Here is a 17,372-nt window from a genome sequence, read left to right as displayed (position 1 = left end):
ATCTGGGACAAAATTAACAGTCACTTGGACAAATGTGGACAGCACAAATTTTTTAAGGGCAGATCATGTTTAATTAATTTAATTGAGTTTTTTGATGAGGTAACACAAGAGGGTTGATGAAGATAATGCAGTTGATGTTCTGTACACGGACTTCCAAAAGGCCTTTAATTAAGTGCCACATAACAAGCTTGTCTGCAAAGTTGAAACCCATGGAATAAATGGAACAATGGTAGCATAAATATAAAGTTGGCTGAGTGACAGTAGTGGTGAATAGTTGTTTATTAGATTGGAGGATGGTATATTGTGGAGTTCCCTAGAGGTCAGTTTTAGGAACACTGCTTTTCTTGATCTGCATTAATATCACATCCTGTGAAAGAATGTAATAGGATTGGCGAAGAGGCAAAGCAATGCCACTGGAGGAGTCCAGGGCACAATTTCAGGATTTGCAGATGACACAAAACTTTGAAGTATTGTAAACTGAGGAAGATAGTGATAGATTTCAAGAGGACATAGACAGGCTAGTGGAATGGGGGGAAACGTGGCAGATGAACTTTAATGCATTGAAGTGTGAAGTGATTCATTTTGGCAGGAAGGAGGAGGAGAAACAATATAAAAGGACACAACTCTAAAGGCACTGCAGGTGCACTGGGCCCTGGGAGCATATGTGCACAAATTGTTAAAGATGGCAGGGAGAGTTGAAAAGGCATATGGGATCCTGCACTTTGTAAATAGAGGCATAGAATATAAAAGCAAGGAAGTTATTGTGAATCTTTAAAAAACACAAATTTAACCTCAACTTGAGTATTGGGTCAAATTCTGAGCATCACACTTTAGGAAGGATGTGAAGGCATTGCGAGGATATGGAAAAGAATGCTTCCGGGGCTGAGGGACTACAGTTTTAAGGTTGGGATTGTTTTCCTTAGAGAAGGGTAAGTTGAGAGGAAATTTGATTGAAATGTTCAAAATCATGAGTAGTCTGGACAGAGTAGATAGCATGGTGGAAGGGTCAAGAACCAGAGGACACCAATTTAAAGTGATTGCAAAAGAACCAGAGGCGACATGAGAAAAAACTTTTTCTTGCAATGAGTGGTTAGGATTTGCAATGTACTGCCTGAGAGTGTGGTGGAGGAAGATTCAATTGTGACTTTCAAAAAGGAATTGGATAATTACGTGAAGAGAAAAGATTTTTAGGACTACAGGGAAAGGGTCGAGGAGTGGCACTAACTAAATTGCTCTTGCAAAGAGCCAGTGTGAACTCTATGGGTCAAATGACCCCTTTTGTGTTGTAACCATTCTATTTCTAAAATGTATTCAGACACACATATGGACATACTCACATGCACGTAACTGAATGACCTGCTTGTCCTAAAACAGAAAGGCATTGAATTTCCCTGCCCAGCCATCTCATCACTTCCTTCCCATCCAGATTGCTGTCTGTAACACAATCCGACCTTGACACACAGCACTAGAAATTGGATAGCTGTTTTTTTGTTTGGGGGGGGGGGGCAGCGCTTGTGATTTGGGAGCTGCTCATGCCTAACACAGATTTAGTGTTCTCACCTCATCTGAATGATTGTAGTGTTAGCCCAAGTAGTTCTCAGACGGGTCTTCTCTCCTAAATGCTTCCTGGAGCCTGTGTGCTTTTTAGCAGGGGCAGGCAGCTGTGTTAGAAAACCATGTGGTTCACTTCTTAAAGACAGACTCACTGTTAAAGGGAAGCTGCACTGTGGAAGTGATGGATACTTGTCAATCAACTGCGAAAATTGCAGGAAGCAAAATGGCATAAAACACGAGTGCGCATTCCCTGGCTTAGTGATACCATCCATTGAGACTCTGGAGACTGAGATAAGAGTCCAGGGGGTGGTCCATGTTTCCTCAGGTGGGTATAAAGTCCTCATGCATGAGCCCAAGGAAGGAGTGGGAGCAGGTTGCCAGGGAGGTCGATGCCCGGAGTTTGGCGCCAAGGACATCACAGTAGTGCCAGAAAACCTAAGAGGCTAGTATAGAGTTGGGATCAGCACATGGTGAGTTATTGAGCATAAGCTTGCAGTCAGATCAGTGCACAAAATGGTATACAGGCTTTTACAGCAGTCCAGCAATTTCTGCTTGAGCAGACTACGAGGGTTGCGGAGATGCCACCCCATGGGTGTGGCTGTAGCCCTGTTGTCGTGTCTCAGGGTAACAGTATTCTTTCTCCTGCCACTGTCACTCCTCTAGTGGCATTGCTTTGCCTCTTCGCCAATCCTATTACATTCTTTCACGGAACGTAGGCATTACTGGCTAGGCCAGCATTTATTGCCCATTTCTAATTGGTGTGGTGAGCTGCCTTCTTGAACCACTGCAGCCCACAGTACTGTTAGGAAGGGAGTTCCAGGATTTTGACCCAGCAACAGTGAAGGAATCGCAATATAGTTCCAAGTCAGGATGGTGTGTGGCTTGGAGGGGAATTTGAAGTTGGTGGTGTACCCATATATCAGCTGCCCTTGTCCTTCTAGGTGGTATCAAAGCAGCCTTGGTGAGTTGCAGCATTGCATCTTGTAGATGGTACACACTGCTGCCACTGTACATTGGTGTTGGAGGGAGTGGATGTTGAAGGTTGTTGATGGGATGCCAAACAAGCGGGCTGCTTTGTCCTGGATGGTGTCAAGCTTCTTGAGTGTTGTTGGAGCTGCACTCATCCAGGCAACTGGAGAGTATTCCATCATATCCTGATGTGTGCCTTGCAGATGGTGGACAGGCTTTGGGGAACCAGGAGGTGAATTATTCTCTACAGAATTCCCAACATCTGACCTTGTTACCATTGTATTTACATGTCTAGTCCATTTCAGTTTCTGGTCAACAGTAACCCCCAGGATGTTAGTGTGGGATTCAGTGATGGTAATGCCATTGAATGTCAAGGAGAGATGGTTAGATTCTTTCTTGTTGGAGATAGTCATTGCTTGGCAGGAATGTTACTTCTCACATTAGCCCAAGCCTGAACGTTGTCTAAGTCTAGCTGCTTATGTGCATGGAATACTTCAGTATCTGAGGAGTCGCGAATGGTGCTGAACATTGTGCAATGATCAGCAACATCCCCACTTCTGATCTTATGATGGGGTGGGGGAGAGGTGGGGGGGAGATGAAGCACCTGAAGAGGGTTGGGCTTAGGACACTACCCTGAGGAACTCCTGCAGTGATGTCCTGGGACTGAGATGATTGACCTCAAACAACCACAACCATCTTCCTTTGTGCTGGGTTTGACTCTAACCAGTGGGGAGTTTTCCCATTGACTCCAATTATTCTAGGGCTCCTTGATGCCACACTTGATCAAATTGTGCCTTGATGTCAAGAACAGTCACTCCTAACTCAACTCTTGATTTCAGCTCTTTTGTCCATGTTTGGACCAAGACCGAAATGAGGTCAGGAGCTGCGTGGCTCTGGCTGAACCCAAACTGAGCGTCATTGAGAAGGTTATTCCTCAGTAAGTGCCGCTTGATGGCACTGTCAATGACACTTTCCATCACATTGCTGATGATCGAGAGTAATCTGATAGGATGGTAAGTTGCCGGGTTGGATTTGTGCTGTTTTTTGTGGGCAGGACATACCTGGGCAGTTTTTGATGTTGCTGGGTAGATGCCAGTGTTGTAGCCATACGACAGCTGAAACAACTTGGCTAAGGGTGCAGCTAGTTCTGCAGCACCAGTCTTAAATACTGTTGCCAGAATGTTGTCAGGGCCCATAGCCTTTGCAGTATCCAATGCCTTCAGCTGTGTCTTGATATCACGTGCAGAAAATCGAATTAGCTGAAGACTGGCATTTGTGATGCTGGGGACCTCTGGAGAAGGCCAAGATGGATCATCCAATCAGCACTTCTGGCTGAAGATTGTTGCAAATGCTTCAGCCTTATCTTTTGCACTGGTGTGCTGGGCTCCCCCATCATTGATGATGGGGCATTTGTGAAGCCTCCTCTCCTGTTAGTTATTGTTCATCAACATGCATGACTAGATATGGCAGGACTGCAGAGCTTAGGTCTGATCCATCGGTTGTGGGATCACTTAGCTCTGTATATCGCTTGCTGCTAATGCTGTTTAGCACACAGGTAGTCCTGTGTTTTAGCTTCACCAGGTTGACACCTCATTTTTAGATATGCCTGGTGCTGCTTCTGGCATGCTCTCCTGCACCATTCATTGAACTGGAGTTGATTCCCCTGGCTTGATGATAAATGATATAGTGGGTGATATTCCAGGTCACGAGGTTATAGATTGTGGTTGTGTACGATTATGCTGCTGCTGATGGCCCACAGTGCCTCATGGATGCCCAGTTTTGAGTTGCTAGATCTATTTGAAATCTATGCCATCTAGCATGTTGGTGTTGCCACACATGATGGAGAGTAACCTCAACGTGAAGTAGACTGCTGCCACCCATGCCAAGGTGCTAAAGTCCAAAGCTGGGCTGTTTAGGCCTGGAGTTGCTCAAGATCATATTTGAAGGGCATCCACATCTCCCCATGGAAAGTCAGCAGCTTGCTAACAGCCATGCTACACACCCACACTAAGGTAGTGCTGCAAAGGAGGTCTAAGCCAGGCAAGGGCATCCACAAGCAGGCGTTATTGGAATTTTTGTTGTCTGCGTAATTGGAAGTATTGCTGTCAAATATGTTTTGTGAAGGTTTTTTGTCCGAGGGAACGTTGCGATGAGGAATGTGAAATGCACGTGACGGTGGTGAATGGTGGGTCCATATTGTGGTGGGGAAATTGTTGAAGAGGAAGCGGAGCCTCACAATTTGTTCACACACAGGTCATCCACTTACACAGGATCCAGGATGCCTCCTCGCCATCCACTCTTCTCAGAGCTTCCCCTTTCTTTGATTTCCTTCTATTTCATGGCCACATTGCAGACTAGGAGGGCACTGCAAAAACTGCTCCCATACCTGGGATCAGGCATGCTCTCTCCTTGGCTGTATTCTGTAACTGGCAAAAAAATCATCTCCAAACCTGCAACTTGTAAAATGAACCTTGAATTATCAGAGCGTCAAGGTCTATCTTGCAGCTTCTCACTTGTTGCTTGCAGAGTGACCAATGAAGAAATTGTTTGTAAATGTGTGCCCAAATTTGGAATCCTGGTGTCATAATTAGTATTTTCACACTATGTACATAAAATAACTACTCAACTGATGCTAAAGTGATTTCAACATGCTAACTTCTGACCACACACCTAACTTAAATGCGCCAGTCATACCTCACTGAATAGCCAGGTTTTGATAGGTGTCACATCAGCTGGTTGAGCTGTGTGAAATTAGAATAGCATTGATTCATAATCTTCAGGAACATACAGGGGGAGATGCCCCTGCGTGAGCCCTTTTCCTCCAGCAACACCATATGGGGGCTGTGCAGAAAAGTGGCCAGCAGCGTCTCATGCCCACGGAAACCTGCAGTAGGTCTCCACTACACAAACAATTTTCTATCTCATCATCTACCAGTAATCCAAATGTCAACAGTGCTAATGTATGCTTTTACAATATCATATTAGCAGAAGATATAACTCAATCAAAACAAAGCTATGAACAACAATTTTCTTTTCCTATCAAAACCTGGCTATTCAGTGAGGTATGACTGGTACGTTTAAGTTAGGTGTGTTGTCAGAAATTAAAGTGTTATCCTTCAAATTAGCGTCAGTTGAATAGATATGTTATATACATAGCTGTGTTCCATGATAATACGAAATGCACCTTCAATTATACAGTACTTATATTCTGTAGAAATGTTATTAAAATTTTCAAACATACATTGTTAGAAAAATGTTTACATTTCACCAAAGTGAATTTGCAGGTCAAGGAATATTGTTCTGCAATCTGCTAGATCACACTCATAGAATAAAGTAACTGAATAATTATCATTTAGGATGCAACTTTTAAAACCCAATTTTTTGTATTTTAAGACAGAAGAAATAACACCAGAAATATTTGTGTCTAAGTTGCTAAATCTAAAGGTCTTCAAGAACCAAAAACAGTCACATGACAAGCTGGTTAAATGGTTAATGGTGAGTATTAGACATCTGGCACTTAAAAGGAAATTCAACTAGGTTTAGAATCTTAACCTTCCTTCACATCATTTAATTTATCACTAACATGAAGCAATTGCTGTGCACGTACTGTGTTTGTTGTAGACAATTTTAGCACAGTAGAGAAGAAAAACCAACAGAATTTAGTAACCTTGGTTGATTTTACCTCAACAATTCAGAACTTCACAAAAATCAAATTAGGAATAAAGTTTAAGATACTTGTAAAGATGAGTGCTACTGGTTGGGTTAGAATGTCTGAGTGCAGCAGTGGTAGTGGTGCTGGAGGGGGAATAAAGTGACATCTATAATTTTGAGAGCATTATTCATTTAATAAGTTATTTGAACAGTATATATATTGACATGTCATTGTATTGAAAAACAAAGTGTGGAAATGCACAACAGATCCATAGCATCTTAAAAGAGACAAACTTACATCTAGAGACTTCTTGCTGACAAAGAATGTTCACTAAACATTAACCTGCATTTAACAAAATACTGGCAATGCTGGAAAAATGAAATAAAAACAAAGTGCTGGAAATATTCAAGTCAGTCAGCACCTGTTGAGAGAGAAACATTTAATGAGCTGGATTTTACAGGGCGTCGTGAAGAATGTAGGGACCCCATGTCTGCTACCAGCTCAGGGCAGGGAAACCTGCTGGGCTGGAAGCTTGGCTTGGGCCTCTCATGCTACTGGTTAGATCCTGATGCTGGCAGGACAAGGCCCTTACTTGGGCATTAATTGCCCACTGAAGTGCCTCAAATGGGAAACTGGCAGGCAAGCTGCTCGAGGCCACCCCCACCACTGGTAAAACTGTAGATGGGGGGGTGCATGGGTGGGGAGGCAATCGGTAGGTCATCCACTAGATTTCACATTTACACACACCCTTCAACCCGCTCCCCCCCCCCCCCCCCCCCCCCCCCCCCCCCCCCCCCCCGGGCCTTCAAATCCATCAGCGGGGAAGTGCACAATCTAGGCCAACATTTAGTCAGATCATTGACCTGAAATATAATTCTGCTTCTTGTTGCACAGATATTGACTGGCCTGTTGAGTGTTTCCACTGTTTTCTGTTTTTATTACCCTTTTTTGATTTCTGATGTTTGATCTGCTGTATATTTGCAATGTTTTATTTTTATTTCAGATTTTCAGGAATTAAGATTTCTTTTTATTTAAACAGTGAAATTTATGCATTGACACCATCTGTATTTCTTAATTCTCAGAAAATTTACTCTATTTAATCATAGTTTTGCTGAAAAATTTTTTGAAATTTATATGTGGAGCATGCCATATCCATTGCTTATAAAACAGGAGAAGGACGCATATTTAGACTTTTCCAGTAGAACTAAAACGCTACTTCAATCCAGATTTTAAGTTGAAATATATCAGTTCACAACCTTCATTGCTGCAACATTTCTGTGAATATTATCAGTGTTTATGAATTTAATCCACACTGGCAAATATATTATTCTAAGTGATTTGTGAAAATAAGTGTTTTTTCAATAAAAGATCTATTGGATAAATTAAGGAAACTCAGTAAATAAAGTGCATGTGGATTTTCAGGTTGGATGTCTTTCTAACGGCTTGTGAAAAAGGTTTAGGTGTATAAGAACACATGGATAGATAGTTGGGTGACAGGAAACAGAGCTAGTTACTCAAGAGTAGAAACAGATGAAAATGGTGAACGCCTGGGGTTAGTACTGAGTTTGTCTTTGGCCTTAGTATATATAAATTAATTTGGAATTGGGAATTGGAAGCACAGTATTAACATTTGCTGCTGACATAGAAGTAGGAGATTTGACAAACAAAGAAGCAGACTATAAAATACTTTGTGAGAACATACAAGTTAGTGGATTGGGCAGAAAAAGATTTTTAAAATTCTGAGGGGTTTTGAATAGGGAATAAAGCATATTTTCTCTAGTTAGGGGGTTGGTTACAAGAGGTCAACACATTAAAATAATCATTCAGTGGCAAAAAAATATCAGAAGGATTTCTTTACTCGTGCATGGAATGCTTTACAACAAGGAGCAGTTGAAGTAAAGGTTATTGCATCTTCTAAAGGAAAAATAGTAGCAGAGGAAGATGCAGGGTGGGGAGACACCTGAGGTTATTCTGGCACTCCAATTCTGTTCTGTAAATTTAGATTTACAAGATTTTTCCTACAATCCCAGGAAAACATTTTATAGTTGTTTTAAAGCCTATTTACTGTAAAAGCTGCTGTGGCAAATTTTAAATATTTCTTAACAACCAATAGGTATTATGGTATAAATCTGTCAGGTGTGTCCTTCATTTAATTATTTCAGCTGTTTTTCAGTGGTACAAAAACTAACATTTATAAGCAATAACAACTTGCTATATTTTTGTTTAATCACCAAACACCTTGGCATGTACATTAAAAAAAGGGGACAAAATAATTAGTCTGCCAGGTTTCAGTTCTTAAAATGTAATTGTCACATAAACATTGCATGTGTTTTGTGTTTTCCAGTTGACACTGCCATTTGCTTGGAAGTATAGCCTATGCATGGAACTATTGTTGAAGAAAGGATATTATAAATCAGTCTCATTTCCTGTGTTTGGAAACTAATTTGAAAAAAAGTCAACAGAGATTAATTTGAACCCAATTTCATTAATTTCACAGTAATAATTGTATGCAATGTCATTGTCACTATTTTGAAACTGCATGGCAGATTTCAGTATAAATTGAATAGTAAGCTATTTAATGCCAGATTTGTTTGTTCAGAAAACTGGGCTTCAGGAGATGGAGAGGACCTGAAAAATACTGTATGGTCAGTGCGACGATGATCAAGTCCAGCCCATCATACATTCTGTTTTTATCATTACTGTGGGATCACATGTAAATAAATCAAGAATACCACAAAGAATACAATGAAACTCTTCTATAGCATAGTACAAAAGACAGATCCTGACCAGTTTTTCACAAGGTTGGCTTGAACACCTTATTTTGTATACATCAAATATACTTTCCATTTTGGCCACATGAAATTATTTTGTCTTTTTTGCAAGATTATTAAGATCTGATGTATTTATTATTTTTGCAGGAAATGTGTATTTTTATTTTAGTTAAGTTCTAAATATATTGGTGTTTGGGTCAGAGAACTGATTACATTAGTTTAAAAACATGATGACTGCTTCTTTTGGAGTCATAGCTTTCACAGATACCAATATCTGTTGGAGATTATGACAATTTTGGCAGTAAATACTACCGACATAAAAACCTGTTCATTATTTGCAATTTATCTCATGCTTGTCCCTTTTAATGAAAATCATTCAGCATGTCTGTGTGTAACAGAGGCTTTACTGTAGTTAACTTTATATCATAAATTTAGTGGCTGTTTTAACATGCTAAATGTTTACTGACATAACCTACAGGCACCAGCAGCTCAATTATGCTATCTATATATGACCATGTGTGTGGAATTTGGGATGGGAATTCTTCATTTGGGTGAAGGTTCTGCTCTGCCACACCTTTTTCCTACAGGGTAAGGCTCCAGGCATCTCCAAGCTTTAGTTCCAGAATTCTGATTCCTTTTTAGGTGCAAAAGTGGTGTAATTCCAGAGTTAAGAGTAAGGAATTTGGGCATGTCAGGAGGAGATCCAGATCTGGAGTTAGGGCCACACTTACCTTCAGGGAGATGATGACCACAGCTGTAAATTTAATAAACCACTAGCTCATTCCACGGTGTGACTCCAACTTATGTAATATAGGCTGCAGGTTGCAATTCATACTATCAAAATGGAAGTTAATGCCCTGCTTGTCAAGGCTGCTAATTTAATGGAGTGTGGGACAGCATGGAGGCTAATGAAGTTGCATGTTGTCGATTTTTACAGGGTGGCTGATTTTACCCAGAGCTTTATAGGCTAGCTGATCTTCAGTTGGTTATTGGCTAGTACACACTTGCCATGTTTTCCACCTCTTTAATCACCCCCGTGCATGGTTCTTTTGTTACAGTTATCTTGAACATGGCCCAGCATGTACTATATGCCTTTTCTGAGCCTGTCTGTACTCATGAAGATCAGCAGACACTGAGTGACGGCCAATGGTCTGTTTAACCAGAGCTTTATCATGGTTTGCTCAATGGCAGTTGGAGTTCGAACTTAACTCAAGTGCATAATGAAATAAGCAGTAGCAGATTCCCCTTTAAGGAACAGGGGCCAAAATGACTGAATGGGGCAAACATCCCACACCAATTTTTTGTCATAAACAGCAGTTGAGCTCTATAGGGTTGTTAGCCTGAATGTACATTATGGGAGCATGTGGCTCTGACAATAGTGCATGTGGTATGCAGAATCTCACTGAAATAAATGCTTCCACACCATATTATCTCACTGTGTAATGTCTGCACAGCAAGTTGCAGCACTTGACAATATGGGTTATGATCACATTATCAGCTCTAATATAAAAGCAGAAAATGCTGGAAATACTCAGCAGATCAGGCGTTATCAGCTCTTATAGTTAAGTAAAATGACAAACTTTCCTAAAATTAAATTGTCAACTAAATTATAATTTTACACAGTTCAAATCTTATACGCTTGAAGATACAATCTATTTTGCAATGTTATTGTATTTTTAAAATTTGTATTTGCTACACTTTTATATAAATTCCAACAATTATATCAAATGAAATTTTGCTCATTCAATACTTGTGAATAAAATTCAAACAATTAGAAACAAAGCTGTTCATGTTTATTAAATATTGAAAATGCCCAAATATAGCAGTATGTTAAAGTCAACAAAACAGCATGACATAACAGGTAAGTATTCTCTCAGTAAATTAAATCAATGTTATTTTCTATCAGATTAATGGAAGTAATTACCATTGGCACTTGAGTGATTTCCCTGTTTGTTGGTAATTAGTAGAAAAAGAATGTATTTTATTCTTTTTCGCTCCCAAAGAAACCAGCACCACTTGTGCTAAGTACATTATTTACAGATGTTGAGAAACAATTATTTAGTGAGATAAATACGCTATGTTAAACTGTTGAACAGGAACTGTAAAACTCCTCTGTCTTCAATACCTCCTTACTCTCACCATTCCATTTTATTATTAATCTTGGTCATTAGGCTACTCTAAATCTTTGAGCCAATGTGACAAGTAAAATATTTTAATTTGCAAATCAACAATTATAATTAAGTATCCCAACTAAGTATTATCTACATGCACTTTATGCAACACACTAGAAACAACTAACAATCAACACCTAAGTATTTCATGAGAAATTTGATCAAACAGATCAAAAAAAAAGTTTGCACAGAAATGTTAACTAATATTTACAGTATTTGTCTAATTACTCAGTTTGGGCAACATATTATGTTATTGACTTATTAGTCAATATGAAGGTCATGTCATTTGCCAAATATGTGAATTGCTGCTGCAAAAATAAAATTGAAAGTCAAAGCCACTAGGCCACACAGTCTCCCCAGTTACCAAAATGCAGTCATTGTACAAAAATTATAATGGTTTCTAAGGAGTAGCAAATCACGTTCCGTTTTGGGTGGTGCATAAAATACAAGGAAAGCTGCTTGTTCTGCTCTTCACCAGTCTTTTAAGAGGTTATTTTTGTCTTCCAGTTAAACCTAACAGAAAAGTAGATGTTAAAACAATGCAGAAAATATCACAATTTCAAAAATTACAAAATAATTGGATTTATTAAAAGAAACGTTGATGAATTTTTTGCTCAAAATAGGGAACATTAGTGCTGGGTGAAAAATTGTAACTTGTTTCAAATTGCCAGTAAATATCTCATTAGTTCTTTAGGGGAGGGATAGATTGTATATGACACTGATTAGACCTCAGCTGGAGTATCGTGTACAGTTCTGGGTGCCGCATTTTAGGAAGGATGTGAAGGCATTGGAGAGTGTAGAAGAGGTTTATGAGAATGTTTCCAGGGATGAGGAACTTCAGTTATGAAGACTGGAGAAGTTGGGATTTTTTTCCCTTGCAGAAAAGAAGGCTGAGAGATTTGATAGAGGTATTCAAAATCACGAGGAATTTGGACTGAATGAATAGGGAGAAACTGTTCCCACTTGTGAAAGGATCAAGATCAAGGGAGCACAGATTTAAAGTAATTGACAAAAGAAGCAAAAGCTTTGTAAGAAAAAACTTCTTCACACAGCGAGTGGTTAGGGTCTGGAATGCACCGCCTGAGAGAGTGTGGTTTAATCAAGGCATTCAGGATGGAATTAGATGATTATTTTCAGATAAACAATCTGCAGGAATATAGGGAGAAGACCTGCTCAGAATGGCTCCAGGTGAAATGCTTATTCAGAGAACAAATGCAAACACAATGGACTAAATGGTCTCCTTCTGTGCCGTAACAATTCTGTGATTCTGAACTCCAACTACTCTGCCCAAGTGTACCTCAAGTCTTATCAGAAGAGCTCCACTATTGTGCAGTGTGACATTCCCATTTCCTATACAAGTCATCCTGTAGTTATTTTAGCTATCAATTTTGGACTATGGAATATCACTCACTTGGAAGTAAATGGAGATTGATAATCATTGTAAAAAAAGACCCTTATTAGTTTGAACAAGTTGGAAACTTCCACACTTTTAATTCTGAATTGGATTCAATCATAAGCGTATTTATTTGATTTACCCCATAATTTGAGGTGCTAGAAACAAATCCAGCCGTTAAAATTCTGCTCGAAATGTGCACGGAAACTATAACTTAAAGCAAAGCTGGTCCCCATTGGATTTCAAAATTTTGGTTCAGATATTAAAGTAAAAGACAATTTCTCCCATCTTGCTGTTGCATAGTCAGACATGCCAACTCTCACAAATTTACCAGGGATGCAAGTTCTAAATTAAGCCTCATGCGTGAAAGAACTCTGAAATCTCAGGATTTTTCACAGGCATTCAAGTGTGCACCATTTGTTTTGATTGCTGTATCCTGTTTTTCTCCCTGATGCATAATACATATAAACTAGCACTACTGACTGAAGATCTCCACTGCACCAGTAGGGCTTGAAGAGGCTCACATGTAATTTATAACATCTAATTATCATACTGAGTACTAAGTACACTTCAGTAATTGCCAATTAATAAAATCAGCACAGATTAAATTAATTTGAATACAACAATTTATCTTCTTGCGTTTTATTTCTATTTTCTCTTAGGGTAAGGCAAGTGAACATCTCTCGATCATGCTACTCACCTTCACTATGCTTTCTGATCTCTGCTGTGTATTGTTGCTTTAGCAGCAGCTGACACATCACAGTGCTGAAGGGCCAGATGGTGGGGCTGGTGGCAGCCACATATGCCACTTTTGGGGACTTGAAGCTGCTCGGGCAGAGTTTTGAAGTAGAAGAGCCCGGAAAGCTGGTTTGTGCAATGGGTCAGGCATTCCTTCTTTACTTTTTGAACCTGGGCTTTAATCCAGCTTAGATAAAATATACCTGAGGCTCTTGCAGCCTCGGTTCCTAGTAGAGCTGAACTCGCATCGCAAGATTGACATTAAGTGTTAACTTAACGCCCTTGGCTGATGTTGGCGCATTGTTTGCTGTAGGTCTATGTTGGTCTGTCAAACTCGGTGAGATGAGCAGCTTTATCTCAGGCAGAGAGTGAGCGGACACAACACTTGGTAATGGACAGTGCTGAATCAGGACTCTGAGCTCACAGCGCCAATTCTGGTACTCACAGCAGAGTTGAGAATCCTCTCGGCACAGCACAGTCCCCCCTGCCAAGCCCAGCAATGAGCTCCATGGAGCAGCAAGGATTGGTTGCCAATGGCCAGGAAGATGGCAAGAGGCCGGCCACCAAGAAGGACCTGGCAGAGAAAGCATCCTGGAAGATGATCCAGCAGATCATGTTAATCCATTAAATTCAGTGTGCTTTTCTCTATCGTAAATGTTCTCAGCTAAGTGACAGGAAAAGGAGGGAGGACACTGAGGAGGCGGCTGATCGTGGCCAGCACGGAGTTGGACAGAGCTCTCATGGCTCCAAGTAAACAGTAAAAATTAATAAATATATCTACTTTTTCAATGATGCCTGCCAGCGAGGCCACATCCACACATGGAAAATCTAAGTCTGATGTCTGGGATCCCAGTTTCCCAGAAAGGTCATATATAAGCTGTTAGGCCTCTCAGTTTACCAGGCTAATACCTAGAATGTGCGGGTTTGTCTTTATCAAGAAAGGTTGGACAGACTAGGATTGTATCCGATGCAGTTTTGAAGAGTAAGAGTGACTTGATTGAAACATATAAGATCCGGCGGGGTCTTGATAGACTGGGTGTGGAATGGATGTTTCCTCTTGTGGGAGAATCTAGAACTAGGGGTCACCCAAGTAAGACAGAGATGAGAAATGCTTTCTCTCAGAGGGTAGTAAGTCTTTGGAACTTTCATCCTCAAAAGGCGGTGAAATCAGAGTCTTTGAATATTTTTAAGGTAGAGATAGGTAGATTCTTGATAGGCATGGGGGTGAAAGATTATTGGGAATGTGGAGTTGAGGTTACAATCAGATCTACCATGATCTTATTGAAAGGCAGAGCAGGCTCGAGGAATCAAGTGGCCTACTCCTGCTCCTAATTTGTACATTCATTAGTGAAAGCAAGGGGCCAGATGCCCATTACAGGATGTCTGAAAAAGTGGCCTGACTTTTGGGTCAGACATTCTTGGTACACAGGACATTGGTCCCTGAAATTAGGTTTTGTCATGTCCAAACATGCACAGCGGGCTCCAGGTTGTATCCACCTCCTGGATCATTATAATGACATCAACAGCAAGGAGCAGCTCCTGGCATCACATAGCTGCTCAAATCAAAGCCAACCTGAATTTGAATTAGTCGGGGAAGCTGAATCAAAACCGATGTAGAGCCACATGGTCCTTAGGATATAGTGACGTTTAGACTTCCTTTGTCCTTTAATACAACAGTACAAGAGAACACAGAATAGTTTCTCTTTCTCCCACGCCTTAATTAGGATAAGTGATTTATGATGGCTCAAATCCACTCAAACTGGGATGTTTGCTGTTTGAGATTTCTATGCAAATTGTAGCACAATGGGAAGGATAGGTATGTCGTCAGATGTCACATAAAACATACAGCACAGAAACTGGCCATTCAACTCAAATAACCCATGCTGATGTTTATGGTCTACACAACCATCCTCCCATCTTATTTCGTTGAACCCTATAAAGCATATCCCCCTATCCATTTCTCCCTTATGAATTATGATTAGAATCCAGAGTGCACTTTCTGAAAAAGTGGTGGAAGCAGATGCAATAGTAACCTTTGAAAGGGAAGTGGATAAATACATGAAGGTAAAAAATCCACAAGGCTATGGGAAAACAAAATGGCAGTGCAACTAACTGAACTGCTCTCCCAAAGAGCTGGCACAGACATTATGGGCCAAATGGACTCCTGTGCTGCATCATTCTACTGTGGTGGGAGAGCGGATCCCTTCATAACACAAGCAGGGATAACAGGTAGGCTTTTTAAAAACTCTTGGAAAACATTTTCAGATGCAGTAATATAGGGCAGGATTTTTACCTCATTGGGTGGGTGTGGCAGGCAGGCCCAGGAGCGGTTGCAAAACCGACTACGATCAGGCCCCGACTGTGATTTCACGTAGGCTGGCCAATTAACGGCACGTGCCCACTGAACGAAATACCACAAGAGTGCGTGATAACTTTGGGATGCTCGCCCGACATCATCGCGCACTATTTTTTCTTGTTCAGGTTGGACGCGCGCCCACCTGACGAGAGAAAAATTCTGCCCATAGTTTTAGCTCTGACCTATTTGAAATCAAAAAGCCAGTAATGAGATATATAATTCAACTGTCAATCCAAACTGGTTTATGTTTGGAAAAAAACAGCAACTTATGAATTTTATGCCAAATTTTTTGACTTTTAAGAGTTTGTTACTTGATTTATGAGACAGTTGGGTTGGCATGTCTGTCTACTGAAGATTATCATACCGAAATAAATATACTGCTGGAAGCAGTAAATATATAGATTCATTTAGTTGTGGTTGACAGACTCCTATTTTGAAAGCTATGATCACCATGCTCACATTCTTAAAGAATCTATGGCCGAAAGTTTTCTGTTCACTATGCCAACATCAGACAGAATCAAGCTTTCTAGTTAGAGACATAATTTAGTTGTATAATATTTCAGCATTACAATATATTAACAACCAGCTTTGTAAATTTAGCAGTGAAGTCAAATACCTCTAATCTCTTTGCTACCTATGCATTTATTGAACAAGCACAAGGATTCTTTATACCAAGTTACAACTATCAATTAATTTCCCACTTTTTTGCCTTATCTCACTGTCAATATGCAGACAGGCATCATAAAGATATGAGTAGTTGCAATGTTACTCATTGTTTCATTAAATAAATCCTTAGCTCTTTGATTCAGGAGATAGGCTATATTCATTTATAACTAATGATTGCCACCAGCTGAAAAATGTCTGTGTTGGGTAAAAAAGAGGATTTAATCTCTTGTTTATTTTTTAAGCTTTTCTTTATTTAATTTTAACCATCTTTCAATGCAATCCACTTTCATTCCACTTACCACTGCCAGCAACTTCACTGTTATCCATAGTCTCCACATGTCAATATAATGCACTTAAATAGATTTAGATGCATAAATCACAAAAAAAGATTCTGACCATCAGCTTGAGAGCGTTCTTTTTATGTGAACATGAAGAAGCTCAGGATTCGTAAGGCATTGAGAGGAGAACTTTTGATTTACCTGAGAAAGTGACTCTTTTGTCTTGGGGAACGGGGAAGTATAGCACATAAGCTGCCAAAATCAGCCATTGTGATAGTTAGGAGGTTTAATTAAATTTCATATCAAAGAAAAGTCTTTATAATTTAAATTTATATACATTGTCTCTTCTTTACTGGGGTCCAGTGGTGCGTAGGGGGCTGTATATTCTTGTGTTTCATTGAGGTGGTTGACTGCAAACAATCTCAGCTATTTTAATAACTTATTCAGTCACTTCAGGCCAGTGGCCCACAATTACTGGTCTGAGAAGGCCTCTCATTATTTGCCTAATGGCTCAGCTATCTGAAACAGTTATGTTATCTATGTAGCCTAATACTAGGTAATCTGGAAGTTATTAATATACAAATGTTTTAATTCCAGCTTGTTTTTCTATTTATAATAAAATCACTCAGCATGTGTTGAGACTGACTGCTTGTTTCCGATGAAAGTTCGCTAACATTTATTAGTTATGTTCAGCTAGCATTTTATCAAACAGTTTTAGATCTGCGGACATTTCCTGTGTCTAAGCTTCTGCATAATAAGCAGCTGTGATTATGGGAGTTACATTTTGAATTTTCTTTGCTCCTGATAAAACCTGAAAGGCTACA

The 17,372-nt window shown here is 39.9% G+C and overlaps 2 protein-coding genes across 6 annotated transcripts in view; one reads left to right on the top strand and one right to left on the bottom strand.

Annotated features, from left to right (window-relative positions):
• Nucleotides 1-8,618, top strand: part of LOC121280044 (BTB/POZ domain-containing protein KCTD19-like) — a 144,954-nt gene extending 136,336 nt beyond the window's left edge. Inside the window, exons 16-17 of the mRNA XM_041191674.1 lie at nt 5,917-6,018; nt 8,520-8,618. Coding sequence (XP_041047608.1) covers nt 5,917-6,018; nt 8,520-8,618 — 201 coding nt within the window. The remainder of the gene's footprint in view (nt 1-5,916; nt 6,019-8,519) is intronic.
• A 2,103-nt stretch (nt 8,619-10,721) lies between these two features.
• The window catches only part of plekhg4 (pleckstrin homology domain containing, family G (with RhoGef domain) member 4), a 279,951-nt gene continuing 273,300 nt past the window's right edge, over nt 10,722-17,372 (bottom strand). For all 5 annotated transcript variants that reach the window (XM_041191344.1, XM_041191340.1, XM_041191341.1 and 2 more), the window contains one exon: nt 10,722-11,630. Coding sequence is in view for 1 of the 5 variants with exons in the window: in XM_041191341.1 (XP_041047275.1) it covers nt 11,625-11,630 (6 nt within the window). In the remaining 4 variants the exon portion in view is untranslated. The remainder of the gene's footprint in view (nt 11,631-17,372) is intronic.

The sequence above is a fragment of the Carcharodon carcharias genome, chromosome 7 (assembly GCF_017639515.1).
Source record: "Carcharodon carcharias isolate sCarCar2 chromosome 7, sCarCar2.pri, whole genome shotgun sequence".
In the NCBI taxonomy this organism is placed as follows: Eukaryota; Metazoa; Chordata; class Chondrichthyes; order Lamniformes; family Lamnidae; genus Carcharodon; species Carcharodon carcharias.
This window is presented reverse-complemented; position numbering and strand designations above follow the sequence as displayed.